General features: G+C 38.7%; 1 protein-coding gene across 3 annotated transcripts in view; it reads left to right on the top strand.

Annotated features, from left to right (window-relative positions):
- itgb5 (integrin, beta 5) overlaps nt 1–21,695 on the top strand; it is a 136,300-nt gene that overhangs the window by 11,563 nt on the left and 103,042 nt on the right. For all 3 annotated transcript variants that reach the window (XM_043693954.1, XM_043693953.1, XM_043693955.1), the window contains 2 exons: nt 4,970–5,219; nt 16,951–17,119. In XM_043693954.1, the coding sequence (XP_043549889.1) occupies nt 4,970–5,219; nt 16,951–17,119 (419 nt within the window). The remainder of the gene's footprint in view (nt 1–4,969; nt 5,220–16,950; nt 17,120–21,695) is intronic.

Below are 21,695 nucleotides of genomic sequence, written 5' to 3'. Positions count from 1 at the left end.
CTAGCAGTCTGATAATAATGAACATAAATACCATTATCTCCAAGTGTGAATGTATTTATAACTCTTCCCAAGCCAAGTTATGACTTTTTAAATCTTTAATAGTCACATTACCCAGAACAGTTGTTACATGGACCTTTGAATAGGTCACCTGGTTCCCTTCATTTTCACTCTGAACAAAAGGCAAGTCCTACAAAGTAACAATCTTATGAAGCTCTATGCAATGACACTTGATTCCATGCAATGATGCCAGAATACAACAAAGTTTTTTAACCGGCACCTTATGAACTGGCAAAAATTATACACCTCAGATACTGGAGGTTTTCTGTATTGTCACAATCTGTAAGATGTCCAAGTAGTCATTTAAGGGTGCAAATGAGAAAGGTCTCTGCCAGTAAATTTTATTTAAGGCAAAGTTGCATTATTATTTAAGTGATTTATGCTGTTAATAAAGTATGAGAGGAGTGTGTATATACCCTTTGCATTATATTTCTATTACTTAGTATGTTTTTACAATAATTATGTGGACCTCTTGATCAACTGGTACACTCCTGGTTCCATAGGTTCTGGTTAATAAAATGTTTGCTGTATTTGGAATTGAAAGCTCGGTCTGTGGAAGATCAGTGTTACATTGTATCACCCAAACTGCTTTGTGATTTGTCTTTACCGTTTCTAGATAGATAAAACTTCTATCACAGTCTTATTTATTCTTATTATGAAGTATATGTTTTTGAACATTGCAGAAGATCGAAAGCAAGATAATAAAAAAAAATAAGACTGTAAACTGCTCATGAACTATAAGCTTTTGCTGTGGAAGGAATGAAAGAAGGTCATCAAGTTGAAAATATTTAACTTTTTTATGTGTCATGTAATTACAGTGGAAGTTAGACCTTGAGGTTGGATCATGGGAGCCTCTTAAAATATTTTTAACTTGTGCATTAGACTCATCCTATTTTGTTTGCGCATAGTCTCCAATGATCACTATACTAGAAAGCTGTCTTAACTATGTTAAACTAAATCAAATATATTTAAAAATTGCTTTCGTTGCTGCTGAATATTCAACAGGTTAAAACAATGTGGAATCAAAACTGTTGAAACAACTACGTGTACCACCCTCTGCATGAAAAAGTTGCCCCTTAGGTCTCTTTTATATCTTCCCCCTCTCCCCCTAAACCTATGCCCTCTAGTTCTGGACTCCCCGACCCCAGGAAAAAGACTTTGTCCATTTATCATATCCATGCCCCTCATGATTTTATAAACCTGTCTAATGTCACCCTCAGCCTCCGACGCTCCAGGGAAAACAGCCCCAGCCTATTCTACCTCTCCCTATAGCTCACATCCTCCAACCCTGGAAACATGCTTGTAAATCTTTTCTGAACCCTTTCAAGTTTTGCAATATCTTTCTGATAGGAAGGAAACCAGAATTGCACACAATATTCCAACAGTGGCCTAACTAATGTCCTGTACAGTCCGCAACATGACCTCCCAACTCCTGTACTCAATACTTTGACCAATAAAGAAAGCATACCAAACGCTGCCTTCACTATCCTATCTATCAGTGACTCCACTTTCAAGGAGCTATGAACCTGCACTCCAAAGTCTCTTTGTTCGGCAACACTCCCTAGGACCTTACCATTAAGTGTATAAGTCCTACTAACATTTGCTTTCCCAAAATGCAGCACCTCGCATTCATCTAAGTTAAACTCCATCTGCCACTTCTCAGCCCATTGGCCCATCTGTTCATGATCCAGTAGTAATCTGAGGTAACCATCTTCGCTGTCCAATTTTGATGTCATCTGCAAACTTACTAACTGTACCTCTAATTATCACATCCAAATCATTTATATAAATGACGAAGCGTAGTGGACCCAGCACCGATCCTTGTGGCACTCCACTGGTCACAGGCCTCCCGTCTGAAAAACAACCCTCCGCCACCACCCTCTGTCTTCTACCTTTGAGCCAGTTCTATATCCAAATGGCTAGTTGTCCCTGTATTCCTTCAGATCTTGCTCACCAGTCTCCCATGAGGAACCTTGTCGAGTGCCTGAATTATACTTAAAGTAGCTTCTTTGAATCTGGGGTTTTGACAGAGCAGTTTCTCTGTTCAGTGTCAACTGTCAATTCTCCAAATATCTACAGAGCTGCACCAGTTAATTAACTACTACTAAAATTATTTTAGTGTTCTTTTTTAATATTAACATTTTTGTTTGTAGGAATACATTTTTACATATTTCCAGTAAAATATAGTTTGTTCCAGACTAGAACATTTCAATTGTCGCTGCCAATTAGAGTATTCAATAACCCTAATTCATGACGGTTCAAGTCAAGTGTCATTTGTAGTAGTATTGCAGATTCCAATTTGGTATTTAACAAAATTCAAATTATGGTTGACGTTTAGTTGTCAGCCATCATCAACTAGTGTACCCACCATGACCACTACCAATCAGAGTCCACTTGCCAACTGATCACACTCCACTCATAATACTGTCTTCAAGTTTTCGCATTTTTTTCAAATTGCTCTGAGTGCAAGACAAAACAATATCTGTCACTAATACTCATATATAAAATGCATTGAATGTTTTGAGTATGAGACATTAACAGGAGATTGACTAATACCAATGAAACCGACAAATGCAAACATAAATGTGGATGCATGTCTGGTGCTCTCCTGCTGAAAATTCTGTTCTTCCATCATCTTTTTTCATGAAAAGAAATTTCCCACGCACACTTACATACGTCTATATTTTCTCTTTTGTCCCTGAGCCTAAAAAATACTTTTGCAGTTCCTTGCGTGTACCTAATGGTGTTCATTTTTGTGGAGGTCATTATCCTTCCACTGATTTGATGGATTGATCACAACTACATGGCCAAACCTAATCCATAGCCAGTTAAGAGAATCACACATCTGGGAATTGAATTAGGGTCAGGATGAGTATATTATTTGTTCACTGGATGCCAGTATTCCCCATCCCTCCATATGCGAACCATCCTCTGTGTGAAAGTAGATGCCCCTCAGGTCCCTCTTAAATCTTTCCCCTCTCATCTTAAAAATATGCCCCCTAGTTTTGAACTCCCCCACCTGAGGAAAAAAAGGCCTTCGCTATTCACCTTATCGGTGCCCCTCATGATTTTATAAACATCTGTTAGGTCACCCCTCAGCCTCCTACACTCAAGTGATAAAGGTCCCAGCCTATCCTTGATATTCAAACCCTCCAGTCCCAGCAATATTCTGGTAAATCATTTCTGAACTCTCTATAATTTAATAATATCCTTCCTATAGTAGATCAACTAAAACTGCACATAGTACTCCAAAAGTGGCCTCACCAATGTCCTGTACAACCTCAACATGACATCTCAACTTGCATACTCAATGCTGTAAGCAATGAAGGCAAGTATGCTAAGTGTCTCTTGACCACCCTGTCAACCTGAGATGCAACTTTCAAAAAACCATATACCTGAACCCCTCGGTCTCTCTGTTTAATAACACTATCCAGGCCCCTATCATTAACTCTCTAAATCCTGCCCTTTTTTTGTTGTACCAAAATGCAATATCTCGCATTTATCCAATTTAAACTCCATCTACCACTCTTTAGCCCATTGGCCCAATTATCCCTTTGTAATCTTAGATAACCTTCCTCACTGTTGACTAGACCAACAATTTTGCTGTTGTCTGCAAACTTATTAACCATGCCTCCTAAATTCTCATCCAAATAATTTATATAAATGATAAACAAAAGTCACACGCACATACATAGATGTACATTTTCTCTTTTCTCCCTGAGCCTAAACAGTACGAACATCTGAATTTTTTGCAATTCCTTGTGTACCTAATGGTGTTCATATATATTTGTGGAGGTCATTATCCTTCCACTGATTTGATGGATTGATCATAACTACATGGCCAAACCTAATCCACAGCCAGTTAAGAGAATCCCACTGATCCTTGCAGAACATTGCTCGTCAGAGGTCTACAGTCTTGAGGAAAAGCTCTCCATTATCACCCTCTGTCTCCTACCATCTCGCCAATTTTGTATCTAGTTGGCAAACGCTCCCTGAATCCCACGTGATCTAACTTTACTCATTAGTCTATCATGCAAAACCTTTCCAAAGGCTTTACTACAGTCCAAGTAGACAATGTCTACCTCTCTGCCCTTGTCAATCTTTATGGTTATATCTTCAAAAAAACTCAATCAAGTTTGTGAGACATGGTTTCCTCCACACAAAGCCATGCTGACGATCCCAAATCAGCCCTTGACTGTTCAAATGCACATAAATCCTATCTCTCAGGATCACCTCCAGCAACTTAGCCATCTCTGATTCAGACTCACATGTCTGTAGATCCCAGGCTTCTCCTCACAATTTTTCTCAAATAAAGGCAAAACATTAGCCCCTCCAGCCCTAAGAACTACCCATCATGTTGTTGGGGAGAGAGTTCCAGGATTTGGAACCAACAACAGTGAAGGAACCGTGATATATTCAAGTCAAGATTTAAACATTAGGTGTCAAGGTGCTTAGAATTAATTGACTCCTGGCATAATCGAATATTTTATTCAGCAATTCTAACTGCTTGCTCAACTGGTTTGGTTCAGCATTCTATCAAAAGGTCACCAGCTCTTAACATAACTAAAACATTTTTAAACAGCTGTGAAATGCTGAACGGTGCTAATATCTGTCATAATTCTGATTAACAATTAATCAGCCTCTTGCAGTAGAAATTTAACAAACATCACTGTTCAATTTTCTATTGATCAGACCTAATTTGTTGAAGAAAGTAAATTTAGAATCTGCCACATTGCCCTGATAATAAAACATTGAAGTGACAGTATGTTAATTTTTTTTATTCAACAGAATTATTAGTAACTGTTACCCTTCTGGGAGAAGTGACATAAGGATAAATTAAGTAAAGCATATTTGCTGTCAATTCCATCAAGCATAAAAACTAACAAACTGTTGTTTCTATCACATTACATAGACCATGAGACAACATTTCGTATGCAAGTACGGCAGGTGGAGGATTACCCTGTGGATTTGTACTATCTTATGGATCTTTCCCTCTCCATGAAAGATGATTTAGACAACATCCGTGTGCTGGGTACAACATTATCCCGAGAGATGGCAAAGCTCACCAGCAACTTTCGTCTGGGCTTTGGAACGTTTGTTGACAAGCCAACATCACCATTTTCTTACACAGGACCGAAATACCAGAACAACCCATGTGTAGGGTGAGTGATTGTTCAGTGACTTGCTAAGTATCGTATTACAACAAAGGGATCCCTGGTAGCATTCAAGGGTAACATTTTCCACTAATTTATTTCTGAGAGTATATACTGAGCAGTTAAATCACGGACTTCTTAAATTATGTATTAATCACTCAATATTCTGGAAAAGCAATTTGTAGCTGATGCTTTTCAATTAATTGTCTAGTTCATAAATTTTCAGTGGTTTGCATTATAATCTTATAATTTAAAAATAACCTGAAATGCTGCATTATTCCTGTAAAATTGAGGCTGTGAATGAAAACATTGTGGCTGGATAACAATTAAAGTTTAGATAAATGTAACAAGGCAAGTTCATACACTCACTAAATCTGCTCCACACTCTGCTAATGAGGATAACAAAATGAAATATTTTTGTCTTGTTTGAACTTGTCCTTTCATTCAATCATTATGCGCAGAGATTAAAAATGATTTGCACTGTCAGAAATCATGCCCTAACTTGACACATTGAGCATTTAGGAGTTTGAAGAAATGCCAACTGACACACAATTGAAACAGAAGCATCTGTGGTTCGTTCACATGTATCAGTTTGGTAATTCTGAGAGTGAAATAGAATTAAGGTTTGCTTAATATAAGCTTTTAGTTTCATGTCACCTTGCCCTTTACTTGATTATTTATGTTGTTTTAGGTCTTTTTGCACAAGAAAAGGGTTTCAAATATCTTGAAACACTCTAAAAGTGTTAACAATCCAGGTATTTCATAATTGGTAAGGGTAAATGAAAAATAAATAACTTGGATTTTTCTAGTATTTTTCATGTGTCTAAGGCCATTTATGAACAAGTGATTAGACTTGGTCTAGAGAATGTGAATATTTATTATTTTCTGTACATGAGTATGTTTATTACATTTCTGTAACTTAGTTATTACTTTAATTCTCAAACTAAATTGCTAGTTAAATCTGAGGTCAAGGTCTGTGTGATGTCATTCTGCAGTTTCTCAAATGTGAGAGGAAGAGCCACTGTTGACATGGGATATAACTAGGAGCTAGAACCAACAAAAATTTGTTTTCTGGCAACCTAACAATCGGGCTGGATGTGAATTGTTCATTAAAATGAAGAACATTCAGGCTCCCTTCCAAAAGTCGTCTGAAACACCTGAACCTAAAATATACTGAAACTTTAAAAAATTGGAAAACACAATCTTACCTTTCTGTGAGGGACTTTATGCCATTATTTCATCTCTTGGAAATATTTTTCAGTATTCTTCTGTGGTCTGGTCTATAAAGCTTGATCATGCAGAGTTCCTTAACATCTTCTAAATTTTGATCTTTTATTAATTGTCTTTGGAAGATCTGAACCACTATTTTCAATCAGCAATGATGCAATATGCATTGCTGCTACTTGTAAAGACTTGTGAAGCCAGACTTCATTGCACACTTCTCAGCTGAGTCTTTTTTTCTGGCTGAAGTAGCAATGAGTCAGTATGGCCATCCCTGCTTGATGAGTATAAAGGATGAGAAAAGAAGGCACACTCTTTGTTATGACATTAGCTTCTGTATTTATATAAAATGTTGTGAACAGTTTTAATAGTTTTTTCAGTGAGTGGGTGAGAATGTGCATGAGTCAGTTGAAGATGGGAGGGAGAGTGGTGTGTGGCTGAGGGAGTGAGTGGGCAGACAAGTGGATGGTGGGGATGGTAGTCAGGTTGGGTGAGTTCAAGGTTGCTGATGTAGCAGTGTGGAGGGGATAGTCTGGTATAGGTATTGTTGGGTAAAGAGACAGTTGTGTTTGATAGATGGGAGTGAAAGTGGTATGGGAGTAGATGGGTGCATCAGTTGTGGTACTCAATTCAGAGATACTTTTTGCTGAGTTAGACCAGTATTAATATTTTCTGTGTAATAGTTAAGTTGGCACACCTGGTTCGAGTCTCTGACTCTCAGCTCATTATTGGAGACTTCTGTTTAGGTTCTGATCAGTACAAATAAGATTTGTGTGTGCATCAGGACTCCTGCAGGTATTGTCACACACTGAAAAATTTTGGCTTAGAGTTTGACACTACAGTTCTGGAAGATCTGTGCCTGTCTTTCTTGGTTGAAAAATGTAATGCTGGAAAAGTAATGCTACTTCAGCCAGAAATCTGCTGTGCTTTTCCAGCGCCACACTTTTCGACTCTGATCTCCAGCATCTGCAGTCCTCACCTTCTCTTATCTTTCTTGACACTTATAAGATCTCAGCAATTTAAGTATCATTACATGAAACATTTTCTCATTACTTTCTGATTACTGTAATATAATACATGAGAAAATTGAAATATAAAAACTAGTTTTTAAGTTGGTTCCAACTAAGTTTGCAGTTTAAGCATCCTGCTTGATAGCACAAAATGGCAATAGTAGAACAGCAACCTGTTATGCATTCTACTGATTTTCTTCATTGACTTCAATGTTGAATGTAAAATTGTTTGCCAATTTATTAGTATTCATTTTACACTCCCACCCAATGACATTTCTGATTTTATATTTATAACAACAACAGATTTCCCAAATGCCTGCACCACCCAAATCATAAAATATACCATTTAATGATGTTTGGAGCATGTATTACAAATTTCCTGAAGGAAACTGGACAAGAATGGTAAATTCCAAGGGAGTGTTGCTGAACAAAGAGACCTTGGAGTGCAGGTTCATAGCTCCTTGAAAGTGGAGTCGCAGGTTGATAGGATAGTGAAGAAGGCATTTGGTCTGCATTCCTTTATTGGTCAGAGTATTGAAAACAGGAGTTGGGAGGTCATGTTGCGGCTGTACAGGACATTGGTTAGGCCACTGTTAGAATATTGCGTGCAATTCTGGTCTCCTTCCTAATAAAAGAGACCTAAGGGGCAACGTTTTCACGCAGAGGGTGGTACGTGTATGGAATGAGCTGCCAGAGGATGTGGTGGAGGCTGGTACAATTGCAACATTTAAGAGGCATTTGGATGGGTATATGAATAGGATGGGTTTGGAGGGATATGAGCCAGGTGCTGGCAGGTGGGACTAGATTGGATTGGGATATCTGGTTGGCATGGATGGGTTGGACCGAAGGATCCGCTTCCACGCTGGACATCTCTATGACTCTAAGAAGTTAACAGTAAGGAGACTATATAAATATATTTTACAATAAATTCAGAGTCCAAGTTTTGCTCCTTGGGTATACCTGTATGTAACTTTGATGTTTTAGGAGTGTAGGCTTTAATAGTCGGGTCATTTTGTGACCTGTATGTTCCACTTTTCTAAATTAATCAAATGTCATTATTCCAAATTGATCTCTCTATAATGGTTGTGACAAAGATATGATACCAAAGAAAGCATAAGCACAAAAATGAACTGAACTGTGTTATTACTACATTGTTGAGAAGTGGCTTCATCAGTAGTATAAGTAATACTTCTCGTAAGCTTATTCAGATCTTCTACTACTCATTTTTCTTATGATCTTACTACCTGTCCGGGGGCAAGATATATATTTGGCCACAAAATGTGAGAATTAATTTCACATTAAAATTCATATTGCAGGAAATAGGGAATTGATTATTCTGCAACTTTTTTTTACACCAGCCATGTTTCTTGCAGAGTGACTAATAATTCCAAGTGTCCTGCAGAGTATCTTTGTATACACTTTGTTCTTGGGCAACTATTTTTGATACTAGAAATAGCATGATATGGTCTTTAAAATGTGGAGCAGTCATTTAAAAGTGGTTGGATATAGTCACTTTGGGTTTGTGTTTCCTAAATCATTTTGAGTTTAGTAATGTGTGGTTTATTAGACTAATGCATTGTGTTCCTGATGAAGGGCTTTTGCCCGAAATGTCAATTTTCCTGCACCTCTGATGCTGCCTGACCTGCTGTGCTTTTCCATGACTTTAATGCATTGTGTAGTCATCTTGGAAATCCATAGTCTGACGACCAAGAATGATCAAAGCTTTTGGTAAGTAACAACTCTTTCCACATGTGATATTGAATTCATTTTTTCAGATATCATGGAGAACTTTGGAAATACCTACTGATCAAAGTTCCATGGGCTTCTGCTTGTGAGTTTGTAGGCAGGGCTATTTGTTGAATTACCTCAGTGACCTCCCTGTTGCCCTCCTATCTGCCCACAACCTATCCTCAATTTTGTGGATTGTGGTGGTGGCGGAGGAAGATGCGGGCCATACCTAGGATGGCCCAACTACCCATGTCCCAGTAGAGTTCCTTAAGGGGCCAGTTAAACAATGTTGATTCCCACCCCACCCTCTCCATCAAGAATCCCATAAACCTGTAAATCCCCTCATTCGAGAGATGACTTGAAGGTCACCACACCTCAGGGGAGAGGAGAAATTGAGAAGAAGAGTCCTCTGTCATAACCTTAGCTAGTGCATAAATTGAGCCCACACTGTGGCATCACTCTGCTTTGCAAACCAACCACCTAAGCTAACAGAGTCCCTGTCTCCCCTTCCTGAGGAAATGTGTGCTCAATAAGCACATTCTTGAGCAAATTAGGGATATTTGTGTTAAACTGTATCGTTCTTTTGTTCAAACATTTTCTTTCAAGTCCAGTTAATATCTAGTCCAAAACTCAGTTACAAATAGAGCCTTGAGTGATTTTTCTTTATCTATAGGTCAAGCTGTAAACTCTATTAAAACTGTTGATGGAAGACATCAACTGGCCCAACAGAAATGATCAGAAGTGTAACAGCAGGTAGACCACTTTTTGGAACTTTTTTTTACTCTTTAAACAGAAGGTAGGGTTGTTTACATCTTCGAAGATCAGTTCTGTCAGGTACACCACTTTTTTTTCTGGTCTAAAAAGTAACATCTTGCAAAAGGTGCTGAAACCCAGCCTATATCTGCTGTGCTGAGCTGGCAGCCCAAATAATCAGTAGACAATGTGGTTAGTGCTATAATTATACCATTTTTATTAAAGGTCAAACATGAAGTCATTATGAGTTGAGTTGTAAATGTGCTGGTCCTAGTGATCTGATGATAAAGATAGATGGTTCACAACTGAAGTTTACCAATAACTGGTAGAAAAGTATAATTGAATTAATATATTGAAAGAAATTAAATGTCATAGTTGACGTGTGCTTTTTCAACAGAATGTCATGAGTCTTTGAGATAATTATCACGATTCTTATAGTGACTGTAAAATACTCTATTGGACCAAAGTTAACCAATTGTGGGTCCAAAATCAGAATATTTTACATTTACGTTAGGATTGAGGATCTCCAGTTATAAAGTTATTTTCTTGCTTTTACCCTATTAGTCCTTTGCTGCCACTCACTGGTTTGTGTTGTATGTGTATGAAGAATTGGAAGTATTACTAATTCACTCTGGTGTGAACTTGAGTATAGCTTTATCTCTACTAACTGCTACCTTAATACTGTCATAATATATGTTAATTTGTTGACTGTGACAACGACCACAGCAAATGTGTTTTAAAATTAGTCATCTTTAAACCCAGGGCATGATGAGTTTCCTGACACAGCGGAAAGATGGGCAGAGACCAGTTATGGCTGGTCTATCGTTTCGCTTTACTCAGCTCCTACACAGTAGCATCCAGTGGAGTGACTATTTATATATAAGTCGAGCCAAGCCAATCAGGCAGTTGTGACAAAATAACAAACCGAAGAAAGTGTAAAGAGAAAGAGACAATGAGAGCTTGAGCTATGGATGACATGCAAAATGAGAAGCAGCTGGAATAAAATTAACGTAGAAAGCAAAGCAGAAGAGGAAGCAGACGAGCCTAGTAATGGGAGGAAAATTGAGAGTTTTGGGACAATGGGAATTTAAGGTACGAAGGATGGGTATGAGTGACCGATATGGGAGCATCTCCTAAGACAGACATATGATTGGTCAGTTATTTCCATCAGTAGTGTTCCATTTCCCTTTTCCTTCGTAATTCCGTCTATCACCCACTCTAAAAATTCTCTCTGTATGTTTGCTGAATCCAATATAACATTACAAAATGAACAGAAGATTTACGTCCAGGCAAAAAATTTTCAAACTTATAATAATATAAAAAGTATGTTTGTCTGTATGCTTGATTTATTTACAGTTCTTGTTTCCAGCTGGTCATTTCAGAGATTACCAAAGGTATAGCAAGGAAGTACTTAATCACGTAGGAAGAATAGGGAAGTTTTTTTTAAAAGACTGCAGCACAGTACTATAAGAAAGGGGCACGACATTTGATGGATAAACCTCAAATATTTGTTGAAACAGTGGCTGAGTTTCCTAGGCTGAGGAGACCGTGGCTGACCTATTTTATAATTTATTTTCCTCCACTTTCTGCTCAACAAGACTTGGCTTGGCTAGATTGACAAGCTGCTAAGCAGGGAAAAGAATAGTTGAATGTTGCATCTTGGAAGCAGGAGTTACTGGGAAACATTTGAAGGTATATGGGTGTAGAGTGGCCAGGAAACATCACAGATTGTGCACAAGCAATTGGGGGGAGAGAACCAAGAGCATCTTGTAAGTTATGTCCTGATAGCGTGGGAAGTCCGGCTACACCAAGTGGACTTCAATGTTTAAAGAAAACCACTCACCACCTTCTCGTGGCCACTAGGGATTGGCAATAAGTGCTGGCCCAACAAGTGAAACCCAGAACCCATGAGCAGTTTTCTTTTTAGAAATTGCAGCTGTTGCCAATTATGGCAAAAGAATTGTTTTAAGGGACGAGGTAGATCTTCCTCTTGGCCTACAATCTAATCAACATTTACCGGTCTGAAATAACATGCCATTGTCACCAACAAGGAAGCAAGCCAGTTTAATCCCACTTCCCAGCTCTCTTTCCATAGCTCAGTAGACTATGGCGTTTCAAGAGTATCTAAGTTTTGTTTAAAATGTGAAGATTTTTGTCTGCATCATACTTTTCTTTCCAGGCAGTGACTTCCAGATTCTCTATCACCCTCTGGTTTAAAAGAAATGTCTCCCCAGGCACCCTCTAATGCTTCTATTAATTATGGAATGTTTATGTCCCTGATTATTACCCTCTCTGCTTGTTAAGAAAATGCCACCATATGTAATCATCTCATAATATAACATGTAATTTAAATCCACCCCCCCCCCAAAAAAAAATTAGATTTATGTTTGGCTAGACATTTTGTCAGTTTCCACAGTGAATACTCTTGAAAATCCTTGAATTTGCTTCCAGGTATTCATTTACAACAACATACTTGAATTATACAAATCAGATATATGTTTAAATATTCATATCAATGCAGCTGCACTGTTGTGTGCCATAATCCTATTGTATCCACTAATTTCGATAAGCTGAGTAAAGCAGCTCATTCAGATGTTATTTTCAGTTGAAATCTGACATTTTTTTTTTAATCAATGTGGTGTCATGGGCTGAATTTTATCAGATATTGGCTGTCAAGTTTAGTGGTTCTATGGAGGGTTTCTCCTCTTGAAACCTTACAAGAGTTCTCCCTTACCTTCCTAAACCTGCTTCATAACCTATGTGCCAGGCCTGTCAGGCACCCTGCTTGTTGTATTCTCCCACTCATTTGTAGGTGGCAATATTCTACTGCTAGAACTTCCCAGGATTCCCAGTAGCAGCACCATCTTTAAAATGCACCCAAACACGCACCCAGTGAAGAGCTGGCAGTTCAGAGCTCCCCTGCAAAGTTTGTGTGAATTGCCCCAAACATGTAGCGCAGAGAGAAATTGACCCCTTATTTGCCAAAAGGGACCTAGTGGATATGCTGGTCCAGAGGAGAACCATTCTGTTCTCTCCGGATAAGCCAAGAAGTCCATGTCACTAGACATTGTCACCTTGGTTTGAGATTGCCATATGGGTCAGTGGTGTTTCTATAGTCTAGAGGAACACCCAAAAATGCTGTAAGTAGGTCTCTAAAGCACTTACACAGAATGGCCCATGCACTACCTACTCACTCAGCTCTGGACACCTCACCACAAGTATTACTGCTATGCTGAATGAACATGCAGCGCATTCTATCGACATGCTGACGCAGTGAGTTCTGGTTTCAAAACTCACAAGTGCATGGACCTCAGAGCTGCATGTATTTTAGAAAACGAATATGAGGGAGTATTTCTCAACATCTTTTGTACAACACCTTCAGCAATAACAGCTGTATCAGCTACTTCTACCTCACTCCATCCTTACCTTTGTCTCAGGAAAGAGCGGCCCACAATAGGGGAAAAAGAGCCAAGCCAAATAGTGGGGTGCCTGACATTTGGCTTTTTCTCTCCTCTGATGAGAGGATCATGACCCCTACAGTGCCATGTGACTAACTCACTATTCTCAAGCCCTTGGGCTGATATCGGAGGTTGTTCTTTGACATGCGGTGAAGGGAACTTGGCCTGAAGGGCATTTTCCTTGATTTAATTCAGGATTACTCCCACTCCTGACTTTTGAGACATGGTTATTTATTTGTTGCATGTTTGCCACATTATGTTGGTGACACATGATGAAGGTGTGAGATTGTGCAGAACCTGGCTGTATCAGCAACATGTTTGCCCTCTTGTTGGGCTACTGACAAGTATGTCGAGAGTGTGGTGCTAGAAAAGCACACGAGGTCAGGCTGCATCCGAGGAGCAGGAGAATCAACTTTTCAGGCATAAACCTTTCATCAGGAATCCTGATGAAGGGCTTATGCCCGAAAAGTCGATTCTCCTGCTCCTTGGGTGCTGCCTGACCTGGTGCGCTTTTCCAGCGCCCCACACTCTACTCTGGTCTCCAGCATCTACAGTCCTCACTTTCTCCTACCGACAACAATGACAAACTGCCTTTGCTTTGTCAATGCGCTAAAAGATAAGCCAGGGCAGAAGTGAGTCTTTTAAGCTGTGGTTGAGAAGGGCATAGTGCAAAAAAAGACAAAGCATAGTATGGAAAAGCAGAGCTGCTGTGGACAGGTGCCTGTCACTGCATACTAAGTGTCTTGACAGCAGCATTGCAGTGATAGGTGCTAATGTGTATTGAAGTGCAGAGTGATTTGTAAGTGTATCAGAGATGTGCAGTGATGTTGCTGTCCTGTGCCAATGTTCGTAGGTGTATGTGTGTGGGTGGTAGTGATGGAGAGGAGGTGTGCTGTCCAGGTGTTCGCTGCTCATGCAGCATGGCTGAGATAATGTGAAATACTGTCCACAAAGGGTTAAAGGAGCAAATGCTGAGATAATCACCACTCAACTTCTATGTGGCAGAAGAGCAAATGGGGTACGTGTATATTATAAGATGATACTGCTGATACATGCTGATGTATCAAATCAGCCTCTTGGCACTCAATAGTTAGAATCTCGCTGACATTGAACACTTGTTTGGGAAATGAGTCTTTTTGCTCCTGATGTCAAAGATCCTCATTGGCTTTTTCACATGATTTTTCTCAACTTTCTCACCAACACATGTGTCATTCAGTGCATGAGAAGATTCTGTTCATAGACCTTTAATGATTCAAGCTTCAATTAATTTGTTTTTTAAATTGAAGCAACTAACTTCTCTTATTTGTAGGATAGCCCAGAACTTATTGCCCTGGCAAAGGCAGTGGTGAGCTGCCTTCCTTATCTCCTGCAGACCTGGTGATGTATGTACACCTACAGTGCTGTCAGGAAACGAATTCCAGGGTGCGAGAACAGCAATACGTTTCCAACTAATGGACTGTGTCTTGGAAGGGAATTTGCAGGTGGTAGTTTTCCAATGAATTGGATCCTCTGCTTATTCTAGGTGGTAGGGATTGTATATTTAGAAGGTACTGTCTGAGAAGCCTTCATGAAATATCGCAGTGGATCTTATAGATGGTATTTGTATACAGCTACTGACTATTTGGTGGTGAAAGAAATAAATTTTGAAGGTGCTAGATAGGGTGCCAAAGAACAACATACGCTGCCTTATAGGGTATCAAGCTTCTTGTGTGCTATTGGAACTGGATTATGATGACACTGTGCTTTTTAAGAGGTGTGTTCTGTCCTGTTTCTTACAGAGCGGTGTAGTCACAGCAGTGCCGAAATGGCTCCTCTGGACAGGTAGTCGGTAAACAGCTCTGAGATTTCCTTGGGTGTTTTCTTTTAAAGTAAGACAAAACAATCATGAGGGGATTTGGTCAGACTTACACGTTAGTTTTGCTTTCAGTTAGTTGAATAGGCTTTTTGCTGGCTGCTGGAGCTGAAAGCTTGAATTCCTTTGCTAGAGTGAAATCTTATTAAGAGAGGCTTCCTCTTTTTCTAAAAAAAAAACAAGGGGCAGATTGTTCCTTTCTACAGGACTGGAGAGAGGCAACACATGAGAGTAATAGCTGTTGCTGAATTGCCTTTGTCAAGGTTGTGTTTATTGGATGTTGAGGAGAAAGTGAGGTCTGCAGATGCTGGAGATCAGAGCTGAAAATGCGTTGCTGGAAAAGCACAGCAGGTCAGGCAGCATCCAGGGAACAGGAGAATCGACGTTTCGGGCATAAAGCCCTTCTATATTGGATCAGTTGATAATTAGTGGTTTAAATAATACACTATATTCTTTAGTATTACAATAGAGTGAAGTAATGCCAATTCTTTTTGTTGTATTTAACTGTAGTGTAAGAATAAATTGTGTTTTGATTTATAGCTTAGTGGTGGTGAAATCAAATCATATCTGGAACACACCACCGAACACTTGCCTTTTTGAAAAAAATTATAAAATTTGGGATCTAGGCTATCACCACAATATACGTTTGGAGGTTGTGGTCTGGTTCATAACAGCACCCGGCTAGGCAAGTCAGGAGTATTTGTTTTCATTTCTGAATTTTGATTTGTAGATGATAGACAGGCACTGAGAAGATTTTCACCGTTTCAAACTAGCATTATAGTACTTCTTCCAAAATAACAAACATTTATTTCTGCCAAATTATTGCTACTTTCTTCATTGATTAAAATGATTAAACTTATGGAATGTAGTCAGTTGGCATTTGCAGTTATCAATTGAAAATTGTAAAGTCTTAAGATGGACTTGCTACTTTCAATATTTAACATTAATATTTTAATTGTTCATGATTACTGCAGTCATTTTCACTTCAGAAAATCTTGGGTCGTAAAAATATGTGCATCTTTTTAAAATAAAACATTAAAGAATCAACTGATATAGTTCTTCCGACAAGTTTTGAAAATTATGGTTTTAATTAACAATCTAGTTTAAATTTCAGTACGTCATTGAATTAATTTACCTGTGAAATGTTCTCTTCCACATTTTTTGCTTTATTGAACATAAATTTGATTCATGTTAAAATCAAACCAACTATTTGTTAAATTTACGTGAAAATGTAACTTTGCAATAATTCTTCATGCATTTCATTTTTTGTCAGTTATGATAAATGAAAGCAAATCTTTCTCACTCCTCCGGAAGGTTAGAACATTCACCAACATTGAAGTATTATTGAGCACTTCCTTAAGTAACAGTTTTATAGTTCTAGCTCTTCTCATAGGCTATCAATCTCTTTTTTGTGATCAATTATTTAATGTGTAATTTTACTTGTAGGCCAAAGTTCAAATAGAAATGAATGAAGGAAATATTTGAATATTATTAAAATTTAGTTTAGTTATGGAAAATTAATCTGTGTTATTAGCTATAAAAATCAGAAACCTAAACTCTTAAAACCAATAATGAGTTTACCAAAAAAATAAATTGAAATAGTTGCACTTTAGCCAATTGCAAAATGCTAAAATCTATTTAATTGGCACAGCATAAATCGCCTCGCTCATATATGAAGATGCATCTTATCCTTGCTGCTGTCATGTCTTTTCATGTAGATATAAGCTGTTTCCACAATGTGTTCCATCTTTTGGATTCCGTCACTTGCTATCACTGACTGACAAGTCAGACAAGTTCAATGCAGAAGTTCAGAAGCAGATGGTATCTCGGAATCGTGATGCACCAGAGGGTGGACTTGATGCAATCCTGCAGGCAGCCGTTTGCAAGGTGAGGAGATTTCATCTGCAGATAGTTTTGCTGTACTGTAGCAACCTGGAAGATGATGTGTGTAACATTGGCCTGGATTTATCTTTCTTTATTGCCAGCGTTGTCTGCTCTTATCTAATATATCTCTGTTCATTTATGTTAATTCTTTCTAGAATTCAAAGGGAGAAAATTCATTCATATAGCTTGAAGCATTATGTTACTACCTACATGGCCAACTCTGTTTTTCACCGATTTTATAATTGAAGAGAATTGGGCTGATATGATAGAAGGAGAAAGTGAGGTCTGCAGATGCTGGAGATCAGAGCTAGAAATGTGTTGCTGGAAAAGCGCAGCAGGTCAGGCAGCATCCAGGGAACAGGAGAATCGACGAATCGGACGTTCCTGAAGAAGGGCTTATGCCCGAAACGTCGATTCTCCTGTTCCCTGGATGCTGCCTGACCTGCTGCGCTTTTCCAGCAACACATTTCCTGATATGATAGAAGCCCATGGTATTGCTCCTCCTAGGAGAAATCCACATTATATGTGTTGGGGACAAATTGGATTTGGAATCCAGAGATGGTTAAAATCAGAAGCTTTTTCTTACAAGCAAGCGGAAAAGGTTCAAAGTACATTTGCCATGAAATTTATTTTATTGATTCGAAGAGAAATCAACACAGCTGGCTTCAAAACATTCTTGGCCTGCTTGTCCATTATATTCTGGAAAGCACATTTTAGTGCATTTGTCAAGCGAGGAAATGGAAAAATACAGAAGTGTCTCAAGGTGAAAATAGCTTTGGTTTTGTCGCCAGTCACTCAATCATTATATTTTCCCCCTTGTGTGATCCTACTAGAAGCAATGCTATGCAGATAAATTTACTTCCCAAAACTTTTAGCTTTATTAGAGTTAACAACCTTTTTGATGAATCTTTGCTTTGTTATTTCACAAAATCAGTTGGGTGCTGGTACCTTAATTGGGATGACTTAAGATGAAGATTGTGAGCTAAATCTTATTCAATGTTAGTACATAGACAATGTTGATTTCCTGGTGACAAATTCCCACGTTGGTCATTAGCTGTGCATTTACATGGTTCTCTTCAATAATATTGAGGAAACCTAGACAAACAATTCAGGTAATGGCCACTGGCATTACCTGATTTGTGGGATTGATGTAGTGTAAGTAACACCACTTTGAAGCAAACAGTCATGAATATCTTTTCAGCCACATTTTTTCATTTTGCCTGCAGCTCAGTGCCAAGAAATTAAATGCTTTTCAGCATGAACTATTCCCAAATTAATTTGAAACGTCTACTTGGTTCAGAGCGAAGTTGAAAATTACTTAGTGTTTTAACTTTTTTGGAAATGCCCATGAGGGTGGAATTGATACAGCTAGAATTAATTTGAGAATCCCTACAGCTTGCAGAGAGACTTTCATCTCTTGCATCCACACTAGATTCAAAAAGATTTCCAAGATGAAATGAATATATCACCCAATCCTCTCAACTAGTTAACTCTTAAAAGGAAATGTAATGACAAGTCACGTTTTAGAACCAAATATGCAACTCTAGCACAGAAACCAAATATTTAGTCCAAGTAGTCTATAACTGTACTTCTCCAGAAAAGCTTTTTCCCGGTCTAATCACTAATCCTACCCTGCCAAAAATCACATGACACTGGGTTTTAGTCGAATAGGTTTATTTGAAACCACAAGCTTTAAGAGTCCAGCTCCTTCCTCAGGTAGCTAATGAGAGAGAATACATTGGACACAGAATTTTTAAGGAAAAGATCAAAGCGTCGTGCAAATTATGTAAATGTATTGAAAAGACTTAGATGGCTATTAAGTCTTTTATCAGTTAGAATGCTTGCAGATTTTGATTGATTCTTATGTAAATCTCAGAATTTCTTTCAAGTCACTGCCCCAAGATAACTTAAGATTTTATCAGTATAAAGGTGACATTTCAGGTCAGACAATGCATTTTAGGTGTGACGCCTTGTTTCAAGTTGAGATCTTCCCTGCACCCCACTTCTCACTTTCAAACAACCATCAAATCTTAAACAGATTATTGTTCGCAGCAAATTACCTAGCCTTCAGGACAACATTGACTACAACACCATGACAGTGCTGTCATGGCAGCCACTGCAAGACGTGCCAAAACATAGACATGGATACTATTGTTATACGTGAGGGCACCACCCACCAGGTGCACAGCAGATACTCATGTGAGTTGGCCAACATTGTCTAACTCACGCTGAGGCATGGTATATTGGCAAAACCATGTGGGTGCTACAACAACAGATGAATGGACCCCATGCAACAATCGCCAGACAGGGGTTTTCTCTCCCAGTGGTGGAATACTTCAGTCGTCAAGGACATTTGACATAGGATCTTCGGGGAAACGTCCTGTAAGGCCGACTTCGGGATATTCAACAACACGGACTTGCGGAGCAAAGACTGATAGTCAAGTTCAGTATCCATGAGAAAGGCCTCGATCAAGATCTTGGGTTTGTGTCACACTACAGGTGACCCCACAACACTACACACCCTAACACACATTCATCTTGTTATGAGGATGTGGATGTATTGTACCTTTAATCGAGTTAAAAGCTAGCAGTTACAGCACCAAGTTTTCTTAATAAGATACAATGTAACATGTGATCCAGCTACTAGAGTGGCTAGGGTAGTTAGTTGCCTGGACACAAAAAAACATTTAACTTAGGCAAATAATTCAGTTTAAATTATACCCTGAAAAATACCAAACTCCAATCAAGTTTGAATTGAGTATATCGACAGTCTTAAAAGCCAATGACACAATCCAATGCTTTAGGGGTATAAGACCGGGGAAAATCGAACAGCTGAGAGGAGACCTGCCAAACCAGTGACATCTGTGAACTGCCCAGAAAAATAGCTCTCTTAAAGATACCTTTATCGATCAGTAACCTGTGAAGCAGAATCCCCAAGAAGAAGACCAGAATACAGAGAAGAACTGAAAGCTGCCGGGTTTCCAGATAAGAAGTTTTGTTTAGTAAATGTTAATCGGGAGTTTTATCAGACTAGTATTGTAGAAGGGCAAGGTACAAAATAGGTTAAAGGAAGGAGTTATAAACAGTTGTTAGTTAATTATTCTCTGTTATACTTTAAGAAATAAAGTTGTTATTTTACTTTAACTAGTTATTGGCCTATCGAATTTTCACAGATTACTCCACGGGATAAATCCGTGGAGTAATCTGTGTTGCTGATTTAAAATGTGCAGGAGGGTGACAGTTTGGGGGCTCGTCATCAGGATTTGAATAGATTTTGGGATACGAAAATCCCAGCAGATTTAAACACTTTTTCAAATTAGTGTCCTAGATCTTTAAATAAAACATAGGTGAGTTTAATTTCAGTGACTTGTGGTTGATTTAATTAAAAGTGAGAGAAATGGCTCTTGAAATTACTATAGAGGTTCTGGAATTTGAACATGATTCTCAATTTGCCAAGAAAGTGTAGAAGGAAAGAAAAAGGCCATACTTTTAAAATTAGCAAATAAGTTAGATTTGGGTTGAACCAAGGGCAAAAGTAAAGCTGAAATTGAAAGGGAGTTACTCAAACACTTGTATGCCAGAGAAACCGAGAAGTGCTGTAAAGGTAGAAAATCACAATTGAGGAAAATGGAATTAGAAGATGAATAGAGAGAGGAGAGAGAAAGGGAGTGAGTGGAAAAAGAGAGAGAAAAAAAGAGAGAGAGAAGGTTCTTGGCTGAGCAAAAAGAGAACTTGAACTTGAGGTTGTAACTTAGTCAGCAAAGTCAAGTTAACAGGATGGAGATTAAAAGAGGAAGTGGTAATATATATAAATATGTCAAAATTCTGCCACATTTTGATGAGAAAGATGTTGAAGCCTTTTTTAATTTCATTTGAAACATTGGCTAGGCAGATGGAGTGGTCCAAGGATTTATCAGTAATGAGTTCAGACTAAGCTGGTAGGCAGAACTAGTAAGGTATTTGCTACACTGTCAGATAAGGGGTCAAGAGATTATGAAGAGGTTAAACAGTCTATATTTAGTGCTTATGAATTGGTACCAGAAGCATATAGACAGTGGTTCAGAAACACAAAGAAGGAACCAGGTCAGACTTGCGTTGAGTTTGACAGAATTAAACATCGTCATTTTGATCAATGAGTGCGTTCTTTGAAAATAGATAAGACCTTTGAGGCGAGAAGAGGGATTATTCTGCTGGCAGAGTTTAAAAACTCACTTTCGGAGATGGTAAGAATTCATGTGATAGAGCAGAAGGTTCAGGACTTGAGAAGGGTAGTAGAGTTAGCAGATGACTACATGTTGGTACATAAGACGAGCTTCTGACCAGAATTTCGTCCTGTGAGGGATAGAAGTTGGGAGAAGGGGAGATCCTACACTACTAAACCAAGGATCAAAAAGAAGTCCAAGAGGGTGGAAAGGAGGTCATAGTCACAGAGATGTACAGCATGGAAACAGACCCTTCGGTCCAACCCGTCCATGCCGACCAGATATCACAACCCAATCTAGTCCCACCTACCAGCACCCGGCCCATATCCCTCCAAACCCTTCCTATTCATATACCCACCCAAATGCCTCTTAAATGT

The sequence above is a fragment of the Chiloscyllium plagiosum genome, chromosome 7 (assembly GCF_004010195.1).
Source record: "Chiloscyllium plagiosum isolate BGI_BamShark_2017 chromosome 7, ASM401019v2, whole genome shotgun sequence".
NCBI classification, from domain to species: Eukaryota; Metazoa; Chordata; class Chondrichthyes; order Orectolobiformes; family Hemiscylliidae; genus Chiloscyllium; species Chiloscyllium plagiosum.
This window is presented reverse-complemented; position numbering and strand designations above follow the sequence as displayed.